Below are 26170 nucleotides of genomic sequence, written 5' to 3' on the forward strand. Positions count from 1 at the left end.
GACACGAGATGATAATGAGCCAGATGCAGGATTCAAAGAAAGAGCGAGTTTTGCCAGTGTCCATATATACTGGGTGCAGGCCACACTCCCAAGGAAACTCCAGTTATAGCTGATTGATCATATCAGATCACATGGCGGAGGTAATTTCATTGTATTACTTATGGGAGATCACAAAATGGGGGATAATTACATCATTACATAACTGCCGAATCACATCATAACTGCCAAACCACTGAGAATCATGGCCCAGCCAAGTTGACACACAAATTTTTTATAAGGATTAGCACAAAACTGATTCCTATGGGGCGCACGTTAAAGATGTCCCAGATGTCCAAAATTCCAAGCTCCATCATCTCTAACATCAACCACTTCCTCTCCCCTCAGTACTTTCCCTCCCTTCTTTGGGTTCCCTAAGTTGCTGCAACATTCTCACAGAATTCACAAACCGTATAAAGGAAATGGCTCAAGCCATTGCGGAGGATGACAAGTCCTAAATTCATGAGTCAGGCATAGGCTTCTCCCTGGCCCTCAGTCTCTGCCCGAAGGCACTCAGCTTTCTTGCCCTGTGGGCCTGGAAGCCCACTGCACCATCTCCTGCAGGTCTTTCCTGTGGGTCTCTCCTGCCAGTCTCTCCTTCCTTGGTGGTAGTGGGCTCTTCTCTCTGCTGACCAATCCATTACACTGCAACACACAACCTTAACCATCACAAGCGGGGCCCCGGGAGATGTAGCTGTGCAGGGCCATATTCAGGGAAGGCCTTCGATGCTAGTCTCAGTGGGAGCCATCACAGATTCCTAAGCAAAGAGCTAACAGATGGATGTTTTATGGTAATTGGCAGAAGGGTGGATGGAGCCAGTGGACCCAGGAAATGGCACGGACAGAAGGCTTTTGTTGCAGTCCTGTGAGGCGCAAGGGTCTGCCCTGGGCCCTGGCAATGGGGTTGGAGAGGAAGGCAAGCCTTTGAAAAACCGTCAAATTGACAAAAAGGAGGTGGCTGAGCAGATGGGGGAGTGGAAGGAGGTTCTGAGGTTTCGGACCCTAGTTTATGGTTCCTACAAACGTAAGGATTACAGGAAGGAGAGGAGGTCTTTAGGGAATTTTTATTTAACATCTATTTCTACCCTTCCCAAGTAAGCTATTTGTCGCAGGTCCCAAGTTATTAAGCAGTAATTAAGCTTCGTAGACTCATCAGCTGTGAAAACAGTTATTTAAAATAAACAAGATGAGCCTGGGGCATTTCATACTGCCAGAAAGTAAGGAAATGCTCAGAAAACAAAACAAACAGACAATGATGGGGCACGTAAAAGAGACACAAGCACGCTCAATGGCCAACACCAGAAGAATCTGAGCAAAAAAATAGATAAAGTGGCATTGGATTATAGCACAAGGTATTAAGAAAAATCCATGAATCTATACTGAGATAAATAAATGATCGAATAGGTAAATAAATAAATGGGGGAGAACAGATAAACCTCCCATGCAGAAGAATTTCAAATCATTTATGTCAATACTCTGTCCTCAAAGAGGAGGAGATATCTCCCCAGTCCTTAAGCCTGGGCTGCGTATAGTGGCTTCCTTCCAAAGTGTCCGGTGAAAAAAAGGGCCAAAAGAAAAACCTGGCAAACACTATCTCACCAGGTGATCAAGGTCAAAATCAACAGTGACAAGTCATGTTAGTAGAGTGTACCCTTGATACAATATGATGAGAATGGCACTTTGCCTGTGTGATCTTCCTTCCCAAATCCCAGGATAGGTAAAATATTTTTTTAATTATTGAAATAAACATAAACAAGTTAAAAACTCTCTTGTCATTTTCAGAATTCTGATAAAATGTCCCTGGATGCCCAGGTTAGGAAGCACAGGATTGAGTTACCAAACCCAGGAAAAGGTCAAGAAATAAGACTTAATGGTGGTGAGGCTCTGGTCTTGCAGCAGGCCGGGAGAGCCTACTGGCTAGCTCAGGAGTAGGCTCCAGGAGGCAGGTCTTTCAGAAAAGAAGTGTAACTGACTGTGATCTGATGCCTGGCTGGTGGGGACCAGGGCATATTTGAGGTATTTTATCAATCGTTTGGAACATTTTGGAAGAAATGCTAATAAAATTAATAATTTTATTCATATTCCTGAAATTAATAATTGCTTGTTTTTTATTAGCTCAATTTGCTAATAAAAAAGAAGCAATTACTAATTTCAGGAAAAAAACACAGAGGGAAGGTAATCTGGCTCAGCAGTGAACAGCGTTAAACGCGGTTATGATAATGGACATATTGAAGGATGGTTTAACAAAAATTTGTGATGTGGTTATGTAAGAAAGATGGAGAGAAGGAAAATGGGAAGATTTTATAAGGAAATTGGGAAGGTTTGAAAAATACCAAACCCTTATGTAACATAATAGGAAGTCAATAAATACATATTATCTGAAATTATGTAATCAAGAAATGGCTAAAAAATGGAAAGCAGTTTCCTTTGGGGAGTAGGACAGGGGGTGGGGAAAGGTGGGTCAAGAGTCTGTTTTTCATTATCCTCTTAGACTATTAAAATCTATTATTACTTTGCCTATATTACTTTGATAATAAAAATAAGAAGGCACAAATGACCCATTTGATTCTAAGAGAACCTGATCATGTCTGAGGCGATCACTGTATAAACCTTGGATGCACATCTCCAGGAGTGGGCAACGTTTGGAGCGAGGATCCCATTCTCCACCATTAGCGACAACTGTTCACTGAGACCCCGAGAACTCCCTATCTGGCAATGGTCCTGAGCTTCCCACTAACTCAAATACCACAAAACCATGAAAAACATGCGAATGTCTAGCAAGCAGCCATCTAACCCAGTTGCATCAATTGGTCTCAATCCACCTGGAACAAAGGAGAATGAAGAACACCAAAGACACAAGGTTATTATGAGCCCAAAAGACAGAAAGGACCACATAAACCAGATACTACGTTAGCCTGAGACCAGAAGAACTGGATGGTGCCTGGCTGAAACCGATGACTGCCCTGACAGGGAACACAACAGAGAACCCCTGAGGGAGTAGGACAGCAGTGCGATGCACACCTCAAATTCTCAGAAAAAGACGAGACTTAATGGTCTGACTGAGACTGGAAGGACCCCAGAGGTCATGGTCCCTAGACCTTCTGTTAGCCCAAGATAGGAACCATCCCCAAAGCCAACTCTTCAGACAGGGATTGGACTGGACTACGGGATAGAAAACGATACTGGTGAGGAGTGAGCTTCTTGGATCAAGTAGACACATGGGACTATGTGGGCAGCTCCTGTCTGGAGGGAGATGAGACGGCAGACAGGGTCAGAAGCTGGCTGAATGGACACAAAAATAGTGGGTGGAGAGGAGTGTGCTGTCTCATTAGGGGGAGAGCTGGGAGTATATAACAAGGTGTATATAAATTTTTTTTTATTAACTTTTATTGAGCTTCAAGTGAACGTTTACAAATCAAGTCAGTCTGTCACATATAAGTTTACCTACATCTTACTCCGTACTCCCACTTGCTCTCCCCCTAATGAGTCAGCCCTTCCAGTCTCTCCTTTCGTGACAATTTTGCGAGCTTCCCACTCTCTCTATCCTCCCATCCCCCCTCCAGACAGGAGATGCCAACACAGTCTCAAGTGTCCACCTGATATAATTAGCTCACTCTGTATATAAATTTTTGTATGAGAGGCTGACTGGATTTGTAAACTTTCACTTAAAGCACAATAAAAATTAAAAAAAAACTCATGAATGTAATTGCTGTCACTAAGTTGTATACCCGAAAAAGCTGAATTGGCAAAAGTTGTGTGATAGAAATATTTAGAACAACAACAAAAAGAGAAGCTGTTGAGGCTGCTTATGTACAACCAAATGCCTCATGGGATTTGGTTCCTTAGTTTGGAGGTTTAGGGTCGTGGTTTCATGGGACATCCCAGTTAATTGGCCAAATAACATGTTTAGTGCTTCTGTTCTACCTCCTAGTTTGTTGTGTAGTGCCTGGGGTCTTAAAAGCTTGCAAGTGGCCATCCAAATCACAATTGGTCTCTGTTCACCTGGAAAACGGAGGAAGGAGAGTCAGGAATAGGGGGAGGAAATAGAATGTGTGGCTAATTGCTCCATGAACAACTGCCTCCCTTGCCATGAGACTACAAAAAGTAGATGGTGCCCAGCTAACATTACAGAACGTTTTGATCAAAGAATTCTGATTAAAAGGGAGAAAATATGGAACAGAATTTTAAATTCTCACGAACTCTAGGTTTTCTGAATCCATGGATACTAGATGAACCCCAAGACTATTGCTCTGAGATAATCTTTAACCCTTAAACTCAAAATACTCCCTGAAGTCTTCTTAACACCAAACAGTAAAAAAAAAAAAAAAAAACAGTAGTTCAGCTTAATTAGTAAACAACGTCTGCCTTGAGCATTGTGCTCTTTTAAGAACTATCTACATGAGATCAAGCTGACAACAGCAACTTGAAAAATTAGGTAACTTAGGGACAGGGAGTTTATGTTAATGGAGGAGGAACAATTCAGAGAAGGGAGAGAATGGTAGTACATCTCGAGGAACGTAATCAATGTCATGGAATTGTACATGTAGAAACTGTTGAATTGGTGTATGCTCTGCTGTGTGTATTCTCAGCAACAAAGTTATCTTTTTGCACATTCAAAACAAAACATTTGAATGTGACATAGGCTTTATTCAGTGTCTCCCTTGGTCTTCTGCCAGATTCCCTTCCCAGCTTCCTTGGCTAATGTGAATGTCTTGGCCCGCAAATTTGTGATTAAGCTCTGGACATTCTCCCTCACCCTAGACAGGGATGCCCGAACCACTGGGCAGCAAGGGTTTGGGTGGCACGCTTAAGCTGTGGAGATGTAGTAAGGACACCAGCTGGGAGCGAGCGGAGCCCACTGAGTTCCACATGAGCAGGGCAGTTCTAGGCCTGTCGAGCCCAGGACCCCAAGCTTTGCAGTCATGGCCTAGTCTCAGTCCAGTGTAGATTCCTTTGGTGGCTTATGTCCCTGGTCAGAACCCCGTATTCATTTGCATAATGATCAAAATCTCTGCCCCTGTAAAGCCAGTTTCCCTGTAAGCTGCTTTTCTCCAAAGAAATACTTCTATGTTCTAAGTTGAAAGTCCTAAATTTAATTTACTGAATTTCATGGATTAGAAGGATGAGTTTTTCTATCCCTTCATACTACCCTCCAGATTCCTTAGTATGCTAGACAAATTCCAGAATGACTTTATAAGGAGACACCAATGGAGAGAAAACGTTTATTTACATAAAAAACGTGAGTGAAGGAAGAAGAGGCATATGAGAACCAGATGAAGGTGGAAGAATCTTGGTGGAAGAAGAGAAGAAGAAAGGCCATCTGGGAATCAGGGAGAGGAGAGTGGAGGTGCTCTCGTTGCCACAAACGTGTTCCGCTGTTGGCCTCTGGACCCATCCTCCCCGGGCTTCTCTTCCCATAGCTCCAGGTCTTACTGCTGGCCCCCCTTTCTTGTCTCATAGCCCCAAAGTGCTCCCTCCCCCAAACCCAATGGAGTGAAGCTTCATACTCAACTGTGCTTGGCAGTGACAAATCAGAAGCTGCTACTTTTTTTTGGAGCACTTAGTGATTCTGACACCCTTGGACCGCCAGGAGCAGCTCCTCCTGCTGCCAGAGGATTCTGGCTTTTCTAATAAGGAAGGTCCTGGCCAGTCAGTCCAAGAAGGGCCTGGGTTCTCTTCCAGGCTGGGGTCCGTGCAGAAGTGCTCCTCGGGGTGGAAGGTGCTGCTACAGCAGGGGATGTCACTTGAGTTTCCAGGTGTGTAGTCTGAGCAAAGAACGGTGAAAGAACACTCAATGCTCTGCCTAGCCTAGGCGCAGAGCCTCTAACCCTCCCTTAACCTTTCAAAACTGAAGGTGCCAGTGACAAGCCCACTCTGGTGGCATGCCTTCCTCCTTTCCCAGGCACCACAACCCTCCTCTTCCCACCCCCACCACCTCTCCAGATCAGGCCATCCCTCCAGTCCCACCTGTGGTTGAAGCGGAAGGTGCACACTCTTCACACTCCCATTTCTTATTGTTGGATCTAAGAGAGGAGCAGTCCCTGTGGGTTCCGTGGGATCCGCATGTAGCACAAAGAACGAGGCGCCACCTCCTACAGAAAGAGCCAAGGAAGAGTTGTGTGGGCAAATAGAGTACTACCTCTCAGGATGTTCGCTCTGGGTCAGGCCTGTGCTGAAGGCTCCCCAGGCATTTCTACTATACATTTTACCCATAGTGGATGTGTGGCTCAGAGAGGCTGAGTGCTGACCCTAGGGCCTGCCTTCAGGCACAGCCATTTGCAAGGTGGATTTACAAAGGAATTGGCCCTCAGTGTCTCTCCATTGGGCACAAGGAGAAGCAGACTTTGCAGAGAGAGACCTGTTCACCTGCACATGAATGAGTCAGGGGTTGGTTAAGGATGGGACTTAGTAACTGTCCGCAGGCAGAAGAGCTTTTCTGGCTCATAATAACTGTGCCGGAGTCTAACTCTAAGATGGCGACGGTAAGAGCTCTTTCTCAGCCAGGAGCCCTTCCCTACCCTTCGTCCTCAAAGCTGTCTCTGCCTTGTTCATACAGACAAGTGGGGGCATCACAATGCTGATAGCGCTGATACAACTCCGAGAAAGCCCCTGGCTCGAGTTCCCAGGCGGCATCTCTGCAGCGGGAGAAGAAATAGTGAGTAAGCAACACACATTCAGGTGGTGAATCTTCATCCACCGGGCAAGAACCAGGAAGAACTAAAGCTAGGCACAGCGAAAGAGCTCAACACAGGCTGCCGGACCACTTTCAACAAGGGTGGGCGAGTGGCGTGGAGAGGGCTGAAGCAGGCTGAGTGAAACATGGGGGTTCCTTAGTTCCACCCTAGATCCAAGAACCCAACCCCCCAGGGAATTCTGACTCTCAAGGTACCCTTTTCCGAACCCTCTTCTTCCTTATTTCTTTTGATAGTTGAAAAGCGCTCCCTCTACCCCTTCCCTCTTCACTGTGTTTCAGTCAGTGCTTCTGAATTGGTCCCTTCCAGTTTGAACCCATGCTGAGAATCTGCATTTCCACCGCAGGTATACTGATTCAGAATCTACTTTAACAAGATTCAGAATCTACTTTAACAAGATCCCCCGGTGATTCTTATAACTTCCTGAGAACTTGTTAGAAATGCACATTTTCAGCAGGGGTTCCGGAAGGAACCAGTTCAAAGCCCTGATTTTAATGCCTTGCTTTGTCTTCAAGGAGCTATGGTGGTGCAGTGGTTAAGTGCTAGGCTGCTAAACCAAAAGGTCAGAGGTTTGAACCCACCAGCAGCTCCACTGGAGAAACATGTGGCATTCAGCTTCTGTAAAGATTATAGCCTTGAAAAATATGGGGCAGTTTTGCTCTGTCCTATTTTTTATAGGATTGCTATGAGTCAGAATCAATGGGATGGCACACAACAACAGCTGCTTCTTCACTCTCTGAACTATCCTCACACTCACCTCCTCTCTAGATCTCAGCAACCCACTCCCTGGGAGTTTCTGCATTAGAATTTCTACTACCTGTCTGGAATGTGAATTCCCATTCTTAGCATTTCTTGAGGAAACTCTTCTCGATTGTTACACTGTGGACATTTGAAGAAATGTTTTGCTGACGTGTGGGCATACTTCTGTAAGAGAAACGTGGGAGAGCTTTGTCTTGGTAAACATTGCCTTTCACCACCTTCTTTCCACCCCCACCCACATCCCAAAAAGAGCACATCATTAACTGGTGAGAGGGGAAGGTGAGAGCTTGGCTGGGGGCTCTGGGGGAAGAAGTGGGGATGGGCTACCCGTGGGGGCTACAAATTTGGGTGTTACACAGTCACCTGGGACAAATGGCTTTCAAGAGAGTTTCCAGGTGAGCCTCAGCTGTCGTCTTCAGCCATGCGGCTTGGCAGTTCTGACCCAGAAGGGGTCAGATACCTGGGTATGTTTCTTTTTCTTTCATTCCAGGAAGCAAGGCTGATTTTGAGACTACAGACTTACTCTAGGATGAGCCTCTTTAGCAACCTGAGGCTTTTGCTCAGTCTGAATCTTATCATGGGTGAGGTCCTACTGGCCAAGCATGACCAGAGGCCGGGCTGAGGTTCCTCCAACTGCCTGGAACCACCTGCATTCAGGCCTCCAGAAGGGAGCTCTGAAGCTGAGATGCCCCCACGCATTGCCAGGCCATTGTGGTTCCAGGCAGAGAACTAGAGCCATTGTGGAAGGTAAGAGGACAGAGAAAGCCCCACCTGTATGCACTTGCGGTGGTAGATGGTTTGACTACAACACGGGCTCTGGATGTTTTCAACACTCGCTTGGGATAAATCTTCACAACACAAGACGCAGCTTTCCTCCCCCATGTCCCCCCGTTTGATGTCCTGTGTTGGGCGATGTTTTCCACAAAATGATCTGTGTCAGAAGAACAGACTTGGTTTCTGATTGTTGACTGATAGAGTTTCCAGGGACCTGGCCTAGGAAGGGCAATCAACCACCCAGGCAGTGCTCAGTGAACATCCATTCTCATGAAGAGGAAGCAAGGGCGCAGAACACACCTTCTCACTGCTGCTCTCTCACGGAGCAAAGCTCCCGGGACTGTCTCCACAGCCTCCGTTCCTAAAAGCCCACTGAGCTCTGAGCAGCTGTCTAAGAACCCCAGCTGTTTGTAATTTAAGAAGGGGTTGGGAAGCAAGAAGTAACCCCCATGAAATGTCCAAGTTAAGACACTGTTTCCCATTACTGAATGGAGGGGCAGACCGACTGCTAAATTAACACAGGCCGGTGAGAACCAAACTCTGATTTCATTAACAGCTAAAAAGCAAGTTACAAAAAGGCAGCTCCACTTTCCTCCTTTATCACTTACTTGTACTCTCCAAAAAATTGTGAAAGGCAACCCCTTTCTTGGCCACAAGGCAGATGGAAGTTTCTGACGCAATGATCTTTCTGGCAGTGGATGGCAGCTCCCTTTTTCTTGCACACAAAGCAGATCTGCAAATGAGATCGCAGCCAGTGCTCAGGACCCCAGGAAAGACAGACGGCCTGCAGTGCATCATTCTATGGGATGGAAACCCTGTGAAACCACAGCACTCCCCTCCCTCAGTGGTCCTGAAAGTGCTGGGGCTCCTGAAGCTGAGCTTCAAGCAGCACAGAATTAATCCTTTATTTGCTCGGGATGTTGCTCCCTCTCCTAGTTTAGGCCGTGACCCCCCAGAGGAGTACGGAATTTAAAGGAAGGACCTCTTGGGAAATCCAAGAGTCCTTTGACTTCTAAGCAAGCAACCAGGGAAAAGAACAGAAACAGAACGATGAGAAGGATGTGAGAAGAGGCAGAGAAAACCAGGCCTACCCCAAGGCCCCCATTTCAGGGGATTCTAACCTTCCTAGAAGCCCGGGCTGCCTCTTTTTTGATGTCTTCAGGCAGGAATCCATGGAAACCTCTGTTAGACTGGCCCCTCTGAGGCAGCTTGCTAGATAGGATCTGCGGGCAGCAGAACCAGGCCGTCAGCATTGGTGATCAGTGACACAGTGCAGTAGGGTGTGGAGCATGCCAGGGTAGGCAGAGAGCTAAGAAACCGAGCTTGGTGGAATATGGACTGCGTTTAGAGTGTCATTTCTTTAACATAGGCTTATACAGCACTATGTGTTGGGTGCTCTTCTACGGGCCATTCAAATTTTAACTCATTTAATCCTTGTAACAACCATAGGAGGTAGGTTCCATAGTAAAACCTGTCAAAGATGGAACCTCTGGAAGGCGGAAGCCTATCAGAGAAGGAAAACTCAAATACTTTCCCTTAATAGATAGCAATGGAAAAGTAGGTAAGACTGCACACTGTCAAAGCAGAGACCTTGCGAGACCCAGAAAAACAAGGCAGTCCCATTGAGTTCCCACTCTCACAGGTTTCATTGTATTATCATCTCATTTTATAGGAACGATGATGTGACCTGCTCAAGGCCACAGAGCTCTAAACCCTGGGCTCTGTGCCACCTTCGTGCTGTGTGCCTCTCATTTACTGAGGACTGCTGTCGTGTGTTGGGCGCTTAGGGGAAAACGCTCCCTGTGTACTGACTCATTTTATGTTCACCACAACCCTGTAATACAGATGCTAGTGAGGATCCAATTGTAGGCTCCTCAGATTCCACAATGAGGTGCTGCAGGGGAAGTGACTCAGCCAAGGTCACACAGCGAGGAGGCAACAGGGCTGGCATTCATCCCCAAGCCCACAGAACCCACACTGTCACCCCTGCTGCTCTGCTGCCCCAAATAAATACTCTTCTCAGGGCGTATTCTGTACAGGAAAGGAGACACAAGCTCCTGACTGTAGACATTCTGCGTTTCAGAAGGGGAGGACTTGCATTGCACTTTCCTTTAAAAACATACTTTAAAGGGTCTTTTGTTTCTAAGAAGTCCCCAAAGCAAAGTCTGAAATGAGAAATCAAGGACACAAGTGGCTAAACCGATCTGTTACACAGGATGGTAGAATGTCAGCACCACCTGCCCCCTCCCCCACAACAAGAATGTTATGGAATATTGGGGAGGGTGCTGGACTTCCTGCAGTAATGATGTGAAATGGAAGCTCAGGTTATTAGATTTTAACGTTTTAGAAAAGGTGACCCTAAAGGCTGGGTGATTTTGAGGTCACTTGGAATTAAAGCTGTATGTTCCCAATTATGTTTTAAACATATAAAATACATACTTTAATACTGATTATTTCAAGTTTTTAAGATCATATGAATGGCTTCTATTTTCTTTATATTTTTAAGTATTATTCATGTCTTCTACAAGGGGCATGTATTATTTCTATAAACAGAGAAAATCAATAATGAAAGATTAGAAACAATCTAAATGTTCTTTAATAGAGGTTTGGTTTAATACTTTCTGGTACACTCATACCATACCAAAGCAAACCAAACAAAAACCCATTGCCATTGAGTTGATTCTGACTCATAAGTGACCCTACAGGACAGCAGAACTGCCCCATGGAATATTAATTAGCTATTTTTTTTTTAATTAAAAAAGAGATCTATATGTTGTATATGGAACCAAAAAACCTGTAGCTGTTGAGTCAATTCCAACTCACAGCAACCTTACAGGACAGGGTAGAACTGCCCCACAGGGTTTCCAAGGAGTGGCTAGTGGATTCGAGCGGCTGACCTTTTGGTTAGCAGCCAAGGTCTTAAGCGCTGTGCCACCAGGATGTCTCTATATGGAAAGCTCCCCCAAAATATATTACATGAAGAAAGCCAGATTCAAAACACTAAGTACAGTATGTTTGCTTTTATGTTAAAAATGTATATGCTTACAAATGCATCAAAATTAACAAAGCCCTGACACCAAAATCTGACAGGATTCATGACAGGAAAATTACAAACTGGTCTTTCTAGTGAGCATAGATGTTAAAATGAAACAAAATGTCAGCAAATTGAACCCACTATAAAAAAGCATAATACATCATGACCAAGTACGGTTTACAACAGGAATGCAAGGTTAGTTTAACATCAAAGAAGTCAACCAATACAATAAACTACATTAACAAAATAAAGGAGAAAAATCATAATCATCTCAACACATCTAGAAAAGGCAGTTGACAAAATTCAATACACATTGATGATACACTCTGCAAACTAGGAATAAAAGGAAACTTCCTCAATTAGATAAAAGGTATCTACAAAAACCCTACAGCTAACATCATATTTAATGGTGTAAAACTGGCTGCTGTCACCTGATGTTGGGAACAAGACAGGGATAGCCACTCACACCACTTCTGTTTAACATTAGGTTGAAGGTCCTAGCCAGTACAATAAGGCAAGAATAAAAAAATAAAAGACATAAAGATTGGAAAGGAAGAAGTAGAACTGTCTTTATTCACACATGACATGATCGTGTACACAGAAGATACTAGGGCATTTACCAAAAAACAAAACAAAACCACTGAACTAATCGGTGAATTTAGCAAGATTGCAAGATATAAAGTCAATGTACAAAAGTTAATCGTACTTCTATATACCAGAAACAATTAACTGGAAAATGAAGTTTTAAAATGTTATTTATAATAGCATAAGAACCACAAAATATTTAGGAATACATTTCACAAAAGATGTGTAAGACCACCTCACTAAAACCACAAAATACTCCTGAGATTAAATTTTAAAAGACTCAAAAAAGTAAAGACATATACCGTGTTCATGAATAAGATTCAATATTATCGATTTTTCCTAAACTGATCTATAAATCCAATGCATTCATAATTCCAGTAGTATTTCTTTAAAGAAAAATTGACAAGCTTAATAAAAAGTTTATATGGGAAAGAAAAAGACCTATAGCCAAAACAATCTTGGCAAAGTTTGGAGAATTTACAATGCTTAAATTCAAGATAGTATAAAGCCACAATAATCAAGACAGTGTGGTATTGGTGTAAGGATAGACACATAGGTCAATGTCATAAAATAGATCATTCAGAACTAGATTCACAGATAAATGGTCAGTAGATTTTTGAAAAAGGCACCAATGTATTTCAATGGTTAGGCAAAGATTTCTTGGGACACACAAAAACACTAGCCATAAAAGAAAAAAACTGGTAAATTGGACTTCATCAAAATTAAAAACTTTTGTTCTTCGAAAGGTACCATTAAGAAAATGAAAAGACAGGCCACAGATTGGGAGAAAATAGTCAAAATACCCATATCTGAAAAAGGATTTATATCCAGAATATATAAAGAACTATTACAACTCAATTGTAAGACAAACAACACAATTTTTTAAATAGGCAAAATATTTGTATGGACACTTGGCAAAACAAAATGTGTGAATGGCCAATAAGCACATGAGAAGAAGCTCATCATCTTTAGTCATTAAAGAGATGCAAATTAAAACTACAACAAGATATCAATACACACCCAGTAGAATGGTTATAATGAAAAAGACTGACAATACCAAATTTTGGCAAGAATATTGTGCAACTGGAACACTCATAAATTGCTAGTGGAAGTGTAAACTCATACAACCACTTTGGAAAATGATTCGGCAATTTTACATAAACGTATAGTTAGCATACAACCAGCAATTCCACTCTTAGGTGTTTACTCAAGAGAAGTGAAAACATATGTCTACAAAAAGACTTGCACATGAATATTCATAGCAGCTTTATTCATAGTCCCAAAATGGAAACAATTCAAATGTCCATCAACATGTGAACAGATAAACAAATTGTAGTATATTCATGTAATAGAATACTGCTGGAAAATAAAAAGGATCAAGATCTGACACATCCAACAACATGGATGAATTTCAAAATCACTATGCTTAGAAAAAGCCAGACACAAAAGACTGCATACCATATGACTGCATTTACATGAAGTATAAGAACAGGCAAAAGTAATCTATGGTGACAGAGATCAGAACAGTGATATCCCGGGGGAACTGACTAGAAGGGAGCAAGAGAAAACTTTCTGGGGTCATAGAAATGTTGCTTATTTATTTTTCTTTTTATTGTGCTTTAGGTGAAAGTTTACAGAGCAAATTAGTTTCTAATTCAACAATTTATATATGAATTGTTTTGTGGCTAGTTGCAATACCTGTGATGTAACATTCTTCCCCTTTCACTCCAGGTTCCCCGTTTCCATTTGTTCCATTTTCCTGTCCCTTCCTGCCTTCTTGTCTTTGCTTTTGGGCAGGTGTTGCCCATTTGGTCTTACATACTTGGTTGTACTAAGAAGCAAGTTCCTCATGTGTGCTGTTATTGTTTGTTTTATAGACCTGTCTCATCTGTGGCTGAAGGGTGAACTTTGAGAGGGACCTCAGGTCTGAGTTAAAAGGGTGTCAGGGGGCCACAGTCTCCAAGTTCCTCTAGTCTTTGTCAGACCAGTAAATCTGGGCAATGTCGTTTATTTTGATCGAGACAGTGGTTACATGGGGATACGTTTACCAAAATTCATCAAATTGTACACTTAAAATTGGTACATTTTATAGTATTAAATGATATCTAATGAAAAAAAGAGTATTGGAGAAAAAATAACTAGAAGGACAGTTTATCAATAAACTGTTGATAGCAGCTTGTAGAGAGGAAGGACTGGGAATATTGTTTGGGAGGAGACTTACTTTTTGTTGTTCATACTTTATACTGTCAGGATTTTATACCCAGTACATGTATTACTTTTACATATTTTACCAGGTAACTGTATTACTTTTATAAAACTCGATTAAAAAAAAAAGCTATTAAAAAAAAACACACCAAGCAAACAGGGCTATGGACCTAAGGCTGGATGCACAAATGAGAATAGACTGTAGAGCAAAAGCCAGAGGATATTCAAAGCAAAGGAGACTTTATACTCACAAGACAGAAATAATGCACGCCAAGATCCTCTTTCTGAAGAAATTCCCCTAATTTTTCAGGATCCCCAGGTTCTTGAAGGCATAGCCGACAGACTGGAAGAGATCACGTTAAGAATTAACTACAGGTTTGACTCAAGTTGACCATCAGAATGAAAGAGAAGAGTGGGAACACAATCATGTAAGCACAAGATGGAACAGAGTATCAGGAAGAGGTTCATTTTGGCAAGGAGTCGAGGTTGGGAGGTGGTGTTACTTGGCATAAGCTAGACTTTTGTATAATTATGGTCACATTGAAGGAGTTGGTTGCAAGTGTTCATTTCTTATCTCAAGTAGCTTTATTTTAATTAACTTGTTTCTTGAACTTTAGACATGAAATTTTAAAATTACAGATCCCAACTTCTTGAGGATATTGGAGAATCTGGGAAGTAGGGTTGACAGTGAGAGAAGCAAGTTCGCTGCCCCACACAGGTGGCCCTCTTTGCTGAGGTCAGGAGGCAATGGCTGAACAGAACCTCTAGTTCTTACCAGGCCCTGAAGATGGCTTCCTCTGGGTTACCCTCCTAGTCTTGGCAGATTTTCTATACAAGAGAAGGGAGACGTACAAGATGATCTTTGAGGACCCTGTCGACCCCCTTTCTAAAATTTTCCTCTAAATGCCTTCCATGGGTCTGATGAAGGACCAAAACATCTAAAGACCATGACATCAGTTTCTTTTCATAGTTCACATTTTTTGAAAGCACCAAACATACCCACTAAGTTATGTGAGGGTTGGGACCAGATCACAACTGTCTTTCTGTCCCCAGTTCCTATAGGTGCTCAATTCTAATGACTGAATGAACGTAAGAACAACAAAAAAAGAACAAGACCCCTTTTAATCTTTTACCGCTTCTTCTGCCGTGTACTCGGAATCTCAGGTTGTACTGACTTCACAAAGCATACTAAAAATGGTAATAGTTAACCTTGATTGAGTATGTCCTATTTGCTAGGCATTATTCTCAGCATTTTATATGTATTAACTCAATGAATCTACAGAACACTCTAAAAAGCGGGTTCAATTATTATGCACATTTTCCAGACAAGGAAATTGAGGCATAAAGGAATGAAGTAACATGTCCCAAGTCACGAAGTTAGCAAGTGTCAGAGCCAGGCTATGAACCAAGGCAGTAGGACTGCAGAGCTAGCACTTTGCTACTAGGGACGACCCTGGGGTGATAAGTTACTGGGCAGCTTCTAGGGTCATTTGAAGGTGCCCAACTCCAGCCCCCAACACCATGCCAAAGAGGGCAAAAAGTGCAGCATTTACTACAGGCCATTGGACAATTTCTCTCAAACTCCCTAATGTCACCTACTCTACCTCAATCTTTGGTGTTCCTTCTTCTTTTCTTTTATAGTCTTCATTCGCAGCTGCCTCTCTCTCCTCTCTTGAATTCTTCTATACTATTGCTACAACAATTCAGGCTCTTCCAGCTATAAATATAAGCAGGGCTTAGTCAGCAATTTAATTCCACATTTGATTATCAAGTTCTATGGGGTCAATCAAACCAATGGTGCCGTTCACCTCCCAAACAAGTGATGGAATGAGGGACTCACCCTGTATCAGTGCTGATAACAGCTGATAACTATTAAGTCATGCCAAAAACTGCTCTAGGTGTTTTTACATGTGTTAACTCATGCAGTAGGTACTACTACTACTACCCCCATTTTCGAGATGAGGAAACTGAGACACAGGTTAATTAACTTGTCCAAGGTCATAGTAAGTAATGTATAGGTGGGATTTGAACCCAAGTACTCGGCGGTAGTAGGTTGGGTTAGCCTGGCTCCAGAGACCAACACTAATTACCATGTTATACTGCTATCACACAGCAGTATAAGAACTTGGGACCATTGCTTGATGGAGCTAAGTGGTTCTTTATTTGTACCCACTAAATGCATGATGTCAGTCTAAAGACTAAGGTGCACCTGACTCAAGCCATGGTGTTTTTAACTGCCTCACATGCATGCAAAAGCTGGGCAGTGAATAAGGAAGACCAAAAAAGAATTGACACCTTTGAATCATGATGTTGGTGAAGAATACTGAATATATCATGGACTGCCAAAAGAATGAATAAATCTATCTTGGAAAAAGTACAACCGGAATGCTTCTTAGAAGTAAGGATGGTGAGACTATGTCTCACATACTTTGGACATGTTATCAGGAGGGGTCAGTCCCTAGAGAAGGACATCATGCTTGGTAAAGCAGAGGGTCAGTGAAAAAGAGGAAGACACTCAACAAGATTGACACAGTGGGCACAACAATGGGCTCAGGCATAACAACTATCATGAGGATGGCGCAGGATGGGGCAGTGTTTCGTCCTGCAGTATATGGGGTCACTATGAGTCAGAGCCGACCCGACGGCACCTAACAACAACAAATGCATGAAGTAGCATCCAGGAAAAAAAGGCTACTTTTGTCCCCAAGCATGGGTGCCTTAATTCTACCCAGTAAAAGTTAGATAAGGTAGCACCTCCCTGGGAACAAAAGCCTGTGGGATTTGGGCTGACAAAGGCAAGCAACAACAAAGCAAGCACTCTGCCCAGTGAGAGACAGCCTACTGGCAAAACCCACCCCTAAGAAGGACTCTATCTAGTCCAGCATTTCTTAGAAGAGCTGAGTAAGTTAGATCATTCTAGAGACATAAGCTCCAGTGCCCACGTCCTCAGATCACGGTTGAGAACATGAGTATCTTCAGGGACTTTCAACTATTCTGCATGAATACAACCACTAAGACAATTAAGCAGTCTGAAAACCACGGCTATGCCACCCTTCCTATCTTTGTGTTTGCTCAATCTCCTCTCCCGACCTATGAGTTGCAGTTGCAGAGGTAATGATGTTGGTGCTTCTTTCCCAACAGGCTGGAAGAGGAGCGAGTAGGGCGTGCACTAACTATGCCATCCCCAGGAGGAATCCACTCTGGCAGACTACGGACCAGCTCCCAGCCGCTGGGGATAGATACATCGCGACCACCTAGCAATAGAAAAATGAAACCTTGACACTTCAGTTCTTTGCATCGCTGGACCAAGACGTTCCTTGAATAGGATTCTGTGCACACCGGTGGTTGCAAGTAGATGGGACGATCTTCAAAACATTTGCGCTGGGACGTTGCAAATACGGGCTTCCACAAGCTGCTCAGTCCGTGATTTCCTAACCGGGCGGATGCTCCCTTGAAAGTTACCAAGTTGTTTCACTGGATAAACGCTGGGTAAATGCTTGTTGATAAAATTAAAAAGAAAAAATAAACGTGTTCGGCCCCGCCGCCGCAAGAGTACTAAACAACGATTTATTTGGAAACTACGTGTCGGTGTGGCCACAACGGTCCCTCGGAGGTAACAGCCAAAAAAGGGGCTCAAGGAGCATTCCGCGGGTGCCGGACCAGGCTCATGTCGCGCCTGCCAGGCCGCTGGTGCAGGGCCGGGCCGGAGGTCGCCTCCGCCGCTCCCTCCTCACCGTAGCGCCCGGCCCGGGACGCCCGCCCAGCTGTCACTGAGGGCGCCGCTGTCCCGGAGCTTTATTCGTTGTCACAAGCCGTGGTAACTACCTCACGGGCGGCCGCCCCGCGCGGTGACTGCGCCGGCTAAAGGGGCGAGCGCGCTAACGGGGGCCGGGTCACGCGGACTGCGACCCACGGGAACCACAGCGTCGGGGACGACCGTGGCGCCGACCGTTGGCAAAACCGGACCGCTAACGGCCGCGAGCTAACGGCCGCGCGCCATCATGGCCCGACCCCTTTCTCTAGCCCCGCCCCTGCCCCGCCCCTTCCTCCCTCGCGAGCGCGCCGGCCTCCGAGCTCGTGCTCGCGCTGGGGTCCGGCCGACGCAAGACGAGCCCAGGGGCGGGGCGGAAGCCGTCGCTCCGTGGTGACGTAATACCGCCGGCGCGGACGGGTAACGCGGCGGGGCCCGTTGTCTGTGTGGGGCTGAGGAGCCCCGGGGGCGACAGGGGCTCCCGGCGGGGGCGGCGGTGGGTCGGGAGGGCCTGGACATGGCGCTGAGGGGCCGCCCCGCGGGAAGATGAATAAGGGCTGGCTGGAGCTAGAGAGCGACCCGGGTGAGAAGGGGGTTGGGCGGGCCGGGGGCTAGGGGGGCCACGGGTGGGCCCATGGGCAGGCACACGTCCGCGGGAACGCGACTGTCTGACCCTGTCCGTCTCTTGTCGCCCCCACCCAGGCCTCTTCACCCTCCTGGTGGAAGATTTCGGTGAGTAAGAGCCTCCCCTGGCCGCCGGACCGGGGCTGTGGTCGCCCAGCCCTGTGCCTGCCTTCTTCAGGGCCAGGGGCCACCCTGCCCGACCGCTTTCCTTTCCTGTTCGCAGGTGTCAAAGGAGTGCAGGTAGAGGAGATCTATGACCTTCAGAGCAAATGTCAGGGGTGAGTGGCTTGGCGCCAGGGCCTCCCCTCACACCCGGAGGGCTGGGGAAGAGTGCCCCTCGAGGGAAGCAGTATCAGCAACCCCAAGTTGTACAGTCTCATTAAGGAAACATCCCTTCTCTATGGGTATTCTCTTTCTAATCAAGCCGATAGCCTCTCAGTATTCTCTCAGTGCTTCCCTTTCTGCTTCCCCCTCATCCAAATCCTGACTGTCCTTCAGGGGTACAGTTCAGATGCCTTTCCTGGTCTTGCAATAGGAAGTCCCTTCTTGCCATCAAGGTCGCGTAGTGCCTTTTCGCAGCTGTAATTGGTTAGTTAATTACAGCTTTAATGTGCCCATGTGTGTCTGTGGTTTCAAATCTCACACAGGGACCTGTATGGATTGGTTGGCATGTGGTGTTTGACAAGGCTTCTTCTAGGTGGCCTTCCTCAGGTTTTTGTTCTGGTGGCCCCACAGAGTAGAGGGGTGGGGAGACTGCTATGGTGACATCTCAAGAAGTCTGCTTTTTGTTTCATGGGAAAGAAGGGGCTGGTGTGTGTGTTTGTTTTCTTTTCTGGCCGCATTGGGGCCCAACCTTGGAGTCCATAAGGGAGGATTAGCGTTTAAGTTCTTCATCAGACAAGAGTTTTGGTTCCCACCTTACTTTGTGTTCCTACCCAGTCCTGCCCTGGGCCGTCGATTCCCTCTTTTCTTCTGTTATCCAGCAATCATAGGCTCTAGGTGTGAGGAGCCTGGGTGGACTCCTGGAGCACCACAACCAGAAGTTGATGCCTGACTTTGCCTGCAGTAGACCTCTGGGATGGGAGCACTCAGGACCACTCAGGGGGCCTAGTGTCAGGAGAGAAGTGGGATTCTGGCAGGGACACCTGAGTGGTAACAGGATGCAAGGGGAGAGAGGGAGAAAGAAAGGGATGCTGATTGGCTTTGGCCCCCTCGGCTTATCTGGCTCTGCCCCTTACTTTCCCCAGCCCCGTATATGGGTTCATCTTCCTGTTCAAATGGATCGAAGAGCGCCGGTCCCGCCGCAAGGTCTCTACTTTGGTGGATGATACGTCTGTGATTGACGACGAAATTGTGAATAACATGTTCTTTGCTCACCAGGTCTGCTGGGCTCTGTGCTCTGTCTGGAGGGTGGGATGCTGCCATTTTCTTTGCTTGAGAAAGGGAAATGGGAGCAGGCAGGAAACCCTTGTGAGAAGATACTGAGCTCTCATTCACTACCCTGGGAACACCTTTAGGCAGGTTGGTGTGGAGTTGTTCCCCCACTCTGCATCCGCAGACACCTGGTGAGTATTTAATTGGTGTTTGTTGAGTGAGCAGATATTGGGCCAAGATGAGAAAAGCTTAGGGTTGTTGTCCAGATATGACTGTCATTTTCTGAGTCCTTATTCCCAGTGAGTATAGGCTTGAGGAACTGGGGTGAGGGGTGCAGCATATGGCTGACTCTTCTTGATTTCACAGCTGATCCCCAACTCTTGTGCTACTCATGCTCTGCTGAGTGTGCTCCTGAACTGCAGCAATGTGGACCTGGGGCCCACCCTGAGTCGCATGAAGGACTTCACCAAAGGCTTCAGCCCTGAGGTAGGCTGTGGCACCTTAGTCCAGGCTCACAGCCAGCTGGGCACATCTGACCCCCAGGGCTGCTGGTAATGCCACTACATGGCATTTGGCCCTTCGTTATGTTTGACTCTTAAAATAATTGGGTAAGGCAATTGGTTTTAAACCAGAGAAGGAGGCAGTCCTAGAGAGGGAAGGGACTTTTCCTAGGTGACACCATGTTAGGGCCTTTTGTGTCAGGACTTTTCCTATTAGGCTGTGTTGTTCCCAGTGTCCACTGATTACTGTACAAAGTCAGTAGAGCCCAACTTTTTGGTGCTCCAGAGCTCTCTTCTACCCACTACTAGTCCTTTAGAAGTGTCAATCTATACTTCAGATTCCTGGAACGCCTCCAGGCCTGCTCTCTGGAACTGTGCCCCCACCCAGAGGCCTGTCTGAGAAGTTGTTCTGACGTGTCCATATTTTCTTTTCTCTAGAGCAAAGGATATGCAATTGGCAATGCCCCGGAGTTGGCCAAGGCACATAATAGCCATGCCAGGTGTGTGGGAGCTGTGGCAGGCAGTGGTGGTAGTGGGGGTTGCCCCTTTTTGGGTCCTGACTGCCTTTTCCTAGGCCTGAGCCACGCCACCTCCCTGAGAAGCAGAACGGCCTTAGTGCGGTGCGGACCATGGAGGCGTTCCACTTTGTCAGCTATGTGCCGATCACAGGTCGGCTCTTTGAGCTGGACGGGCTGAAGGTCTACCCCATTGACCATGGTAGGTACCATGAGCTCAGGGCCCACTGGGATTCCTTTGTTTGCGTCTTAGAGAACTGGGGCTCAGGGTCCTCAGGTACTTGGGGACCTGGTGGCAGGGAGTAGGTGTGGAGGACATTTGGTTCTGGCCAGGATGGTACCCTGCACTGCCTGCCCTTGACTCCTTGGCTCAACTGCTCTTCTCCATCCTCCTTCCTGTGGCTGGCCTGCCCGACTCAGGGTTTCCTGCCTACTGACTCATTGGCTTGGTCTTCTCTAGGGCCCTGGGGGGAGGATGAGGAGTGGACAGACAAGGCCCGGCGGGTCATCATGGAGCGGATTGGCCTCGCCACTGCAGGGTAAGGGCCCTGTGCCTGCCCTGCCCTACCCTCTGGAGCTGTGCCCCCTTTGGGAGGGACAGAGGAAAAGGAACCATGGCAGAGAGGGATCAGGTGACTTGTGCAAGGCCACATGGCGAATCTGGCAAGGTCAGGTTTACATCCTGGACTCCCAACTCCTTGCCTCATTTTCTCTCTGGGCTGCCTGTGGCCTTTGCTCTGGGATGGGCCAGAGGAGGGGCAGGCCTTTTCGGGACCCTGAGGCGGCCCAGGTATGCTCGCTCACTTCCTGACAGGCTCCTCACACAGCTTATTGAAAGGCACCAGCTCAGGTGTGTGGTGTACATGGCCAGCCGCTCCCACCTATTAGGGTGGGGCCTGTACCTATGGCTACAAGTGTGACTGCAGGGAGCCCTGCCAGGAAATCTGCCTCAACCTGATGGTGGGTCCAGGGTCGGGGCTGCTCTCACGGCTGGGGCTGTGACTACAGGGAGCCCTACCATGACATCCGCTTCAACCTGATGGCGGTGGTGCCTGATCGCAGGATCAAATATGAGGCCAGGCTTCATGTTCTGAAGGTGAACCGTCAAACAGTGCTGGAGGCCCTGCAGCAGGTGGGTGCCCCTCCTGGCTGTCCTCTGCCCAGCCTGCTTGGCCATTCCCACCCATTCCCACCCCTACTGAGGCATCTGTTCCCGATTCCCATATCACTCTCTTACGGGTTAGGGTTTCAGTGAGCTACTTCCCTTTTGCTCCCTCTGTGAGGAGGGTGGGACTTGGTGGGGAGGTGTGTGTGGGAAAATAGATGTAAAAGGAGGTGTGGGTTTGGCTAGCCTATTTCCCTGTGAGTGGGTGGGCAGAGCCGAAGCTGTTTTGCTGCCCCTCAAGGGCTCTTAACTGCCCCATGAAGTGGCCTGGGTCTGCCCTCACTCCTCTGTACCACCAATTCTGTTTTCAGCTGATTAGGGTAACACAGCCAGAGCTGATTCAGACCCATAAGTCTCAGGAGTCTCAGCTGCCTGAGGAGTCCAAGCCAGCCAGCAGCAAGTCCCCCCCAGTGCTGGAGGCAAGCAGGGCCCCAGCGGCCTCCGAGGGTACCCACACAGGTACTGGGGCTTGGGGCCTCTCTTATGGGCCTCAGAGCCACCCCCTCACAGATTGATCTGGGAGGCCACAGGGGGCAAGTCTTTCTGTGGATGGCCTTGGGCAGCAGTGCAGAGGGTCCTGTGGGAGGTCCTGGTGCCCATAGCTCTGTGCCCTGGGATGTGGGGGAGAGCAGTCCTCTCCTAAAAGACGGCTCCTGTAAAGGGCTGCTGTCATCACAGGCCCTGGGCCTCTTTGTAATGCACACTCCCTCTCCTGCTGTCTTAAGAGGCCTTTTTCTTTTTGCCTCCCTTTCTTCCTGTCTCGTCTCTTACCTGTCTCACCATGGGCTGACTGTGGACTCAGAGCTTGCTGACTCCCACTTGGCCCCCTGGCTCAGCTGCTGGGGAGGGAGCGGGGAGTAGTGCTGTGTCCCAGGACTGGGAAAAATGGTGGGCTGGGGACAGCTTCCTGGAGGATTCCAGCTGAAGGCCCTGCCTGTGCTCATTGCCGTGTCCCAGATGGTGCAGAGGAGGTGGCTGGTTCCTGCCCACCTGCCCCGACCCACAGCCCTCCCAGCAAACCCAAGCTGGTGGTGAAGCCTCCAGGAAGCAACCTCAATGGGGTTCCCCCCAACCCTACCCCCATCGTCCAGCGGCTGCCAGCCTTTCTGGACAATCACAACTATGCCAAGTCCCCCATGCAGGTGAGCTGAGAGCACTTTTGCTTTCCCTCCAGGCTTCTCTTGAGAGGCTGAAACAGGCAGTTTCCCCAGGTGGTTCCTTGGTGTCTGCCTTCTGCCTGGGCCTGGGTTGCCAGGCTTCTCTGTGTCAGAGGCCCCCGTAATGGCAGGGTTTGGGGAGGCACGGAGAGCCCCTCTGACTGTAAGCTGTGGTGTTTACCATTTAGGACATACACCTTGGTACAGCTCTATGATTGGGTTCTGCTGGCAGCATAAAGGCACGTGTTTCGGAGCACTCTGTCTTGGAAGCCTTCTGTAGACAAGTGGTGTGGGTGGGAGGCAGCCTGCCCAGGAGCCAAGAGTGGGCGCCGGAGCACCCGGAAGCATTCACCACACAGCCTGGAGAACCAAGTTAGCTTTCTGTGTGAGTGCTGGGCCTGGCCTGACTGGCCCTTTGCTCATGACTGCCCTGGCTTTCTCTGCCCCAGGAAGAGGAAGACCTGGCAGCAGGCGTAGGCCGCAGCAGAGTCCCAGTCCGGCCGCCCCAGCAGTACTCAGATGATGAGGATGACTATGAGGATGATGAGGAGGATGACATGCAGAATGCCAGCTCCGCCATTAGGTCAGCCCTGGCTCTGTCAGCGCGCCAGGCTCTGGGTGCTGTGGAGCCTTTCCTGAACCTTCCAGCCTGTCTGAGAATGCCCTTCAGCAGATAATGCTCAGCACTTACAGCATGCAGGACCCTGGGGAGGTTGGCATGAAGGGGCTGACCCAGGCCCCCAAGGAGTTGGTGGTGGGCTTAGGGCAGGGCTGGGCACGTTAACACCAAGGCATGTTCTCTTGGGTCCTAAAGGATTGGATGAGGCAGGGATGGAGGAGAAACAGGTGGGCAGCTTTGCAGGAAGACATGCCATTGGCAATGGATGTGAGGTGAGGTGGTTGGAACAGAGGAAGTATTCCTAGATGATACACAGCTGCGGCTTAAGTGCCAGGCTGGGCATGGCTGGGTCAGGCTGCTTGGCCCCAGTGTGAGGAGCTTCTTGGGTCAGTCCCTGGAGGCCAGGATGTGTTGAGGCTATTCTGGGCTCTGCTGAGTGGTCACCTAGCCTGTGCTCTCGGCTCACTTTCCCTTGGGCCCTACAGATACAAGCGGAAGGGACCAGGGAAGCCAGGGCCCTTGAGTGGCTCCGCGGATGGGCAACTGTCAGTGCTGCAGCCCAACACTATCAATGTCCTGGCTGAGAAGCTCAAAGAGTCCCAAAAAGACCTTTCGATCCCTCTGTCTATCAAGACGAGCAGCGGGGCTGGCAGTCCGGCCGTGGCAGTGGCCACGCACTCGCAGCCCTCGCCCACGCCCAGCAATGAGAGCACGGACACAGCCTCCGAGATCGGCAGTGCCTTCAACTCGCCCCTGCGCTCGCCCATCCGCTCGGCCAACCCGACGCGGCCTTCCAGCCCTGTCACCTCCCACATCTCCAAGGTGCTTTTTGGCGAGGATGACAGCCTGTTGCGTGTTGACTGCATACGCTACAACCGTGCTGTACGTGACCTGGGTCCTGTCATCAGCACAGGCCTGCTGCACCTGGCTGAGGACGGTGTGCTGAGCCCCCTGGCACTGACAGGTGGGCCTCGGGCTGCTCACTAGCCACTTGGTGCACCTTGTAGGGAGGAGGGAGGTGGCTGGGTGACCACTCAGTGTCCTGTCCTGAAGGGTCTTCTCGTGCCTTCTCTCCCCAGAAGGTGGGAAGGGCTCCTCACCCTCCATCAGACTGAGCCAAAGCAGTCAGGGGTCCAGCAGCCCAGAGGAGAAGGAGGTGGCGGAAGCAGCAGACAGCAGAGAGAAGACTGGGCTGGTCAGGCCCGGTGAGCCCTTAAGTGGGGAGAAGTACTCACCCAAGGTGAACTTCCATGACATTCTCTTGGAGCTTCCAGTTCTGACAGGGAAGGGCCTGGGGCACTGCTGCCCAGGTGCTGGGTTCTTAATTGGGATTTTGGGGTATGGGTTGGCTGGAGCTAGGCACATGGAGTGACAGGGGGCCTTAGTAGACCCCATGGACCGTGGTTGCTCATCCTTCCTTCCCATAGTGGGGCTTTGGCACTGGACGGCGCCCCCCATGGTTGCAATGCTGGGTTTTGGCAGGAGTTGCTGGCACTGCTGAAGTGTGTGGAGGCTGAGATTGCAAACTATGAGGCCTGCCTCAAGGAAGAAGTGGAAAAGAGGAAGAAATTCAAGGTGGGTGATCTCTCTAGCTGCCTGGTCCTCTGCACCTGCCAGCTATCCCAGAGGTGCTGCCTCCTGAGTCAGTTGCCAGCTGCTCTGGGGAGGTGGGCTCTGGAGCCCTCACCCTTCTCCTCTCCCGCAGATTGATGACCAGAGAAGGACCCACAACTATGATGAGTTCATCTGCACCTTCATCTCCATGCTGGCTCAGGAAGGTGAGGGACGGACTGCTGCATCTCACCTGGCATGTCCCTCAGGTTCCCCTCCCTCGGGCAGTGAGGGCTACAAGAGTCCCAGCTCCTGGCCTGAGGCTGGCCATGCAGCCACCCGCTCAGGGTCTCTGCCTCTCCACAGGCATGCTGGCCAACCTGGTGGAGCAGAACATCTCAGTGCGGCGACGCCAAGGGGTCAGCATTGGCCGGCTCCACAAGCAGAGGAAGCCTGACAGGCGGAAACGCTCACGCCCCTACAAGGCCAAGCGCCAGTGAGGACCGCTGGCCCTGACTCTGCAGCCTGCTCTTGCCGCGTGGCCCTCACTAGGGCCCCTTCCTTGCCCCACTTCCCTTCTCCCAGTATTACTACATAGTTCCAAGCAGAGAGCCCAGGCCCTGGGAACGGGAGCTAGGCCAGGATTCTTGGTGTTGTGCCCTAGGGCCTGGCAGGGCAGGGCAGCCCCATAGTGCTCAGGAAGCAGCAGCTGGCGCTGGGGCTGCGAGATGTTGCGGCTTCCTCCACAGCCGGCTGTGGAGTGGCAGATCCTGGCCCTCCCGCCTTGGGCAGCAGAATATATATTTTATCTATCAGAGACGTCTATTTT

General features: G+C 48.2%; 2 protein-coding genes across 2 annotated transcripts; one reads left to right on the top strand and one right to left on the bottom strand.

Annotated features, from left to right (window-relative positions):
* Positions 1-5254: 5254 nt before the first annotated feature.
* Positions 5255-18355, bottom strand: PHF7 (PHD finger protein 7). The gene is made up of 11 exons (XM_023548105.2): positions 18073-18355; positions 17746-17867; positions 14861-14945; positions 14337-14428; positions 9383-9484; positions 8870-8994; positions 8259-8418; positions 7546-7652; positions 6555-6671; positions 6004-6128; positions 5255-5801 (listed from the first exon to the last, which is right to left on the bottom strand). Exons 1-11 carry the CDS (start codon positions 18353-18355, stop codon positions 5578-5580), a joined length of 1542 nt encoding a protein of 513 aa, XP_023403873.1. The 3' UTR covers positions 5255-5577.
* Positions 18266-26156, top strand: BAP1 (BRCA1 associated protein 1). The gene is made up of 17 exons (XM_003410064.3): positions 18266-18419; positions 18539-18568; positions 18684-18738; positions 19708-19840; positions 20201-20320; positions 20773-20834; positions 20909-21051; positions 21310-21388; positions 21858-21981; positions 22326-22473; positions 22972-23156; positions 23621-23754; positions 24276-24754; positions 24870-25030; positions 25273-25365; positions 25496-25568; positions 25708-26156. Exons 1-17 carry the CDS (start codon positions 18383-18385, stop codon positions 25839-25841), a joined length of 2190 nt encoding a protein of 729 aa, XP_003410112.1. The 5' UTR covers positions 18266-18382; the 3' UTR covers positions 25842-26156.
* Positions 26157-26170: the final 14 nt, after the last annotated feature.

Source organism: Loxodonta africana, chromosome 22 (assembly GCF_030014295.1).
Source record: "Loxodonta africana isolate mLoxAfr1 chromosome 22, mLoxAfr1.hap2, whole genome shotgun sequence".
NCBI classification, from domain to species: Eukaryota; Metazoa; Chordata; class Mammalia; order Proboscidea; family Elephantidae; genus Loxodonta; species Loxodonta africana.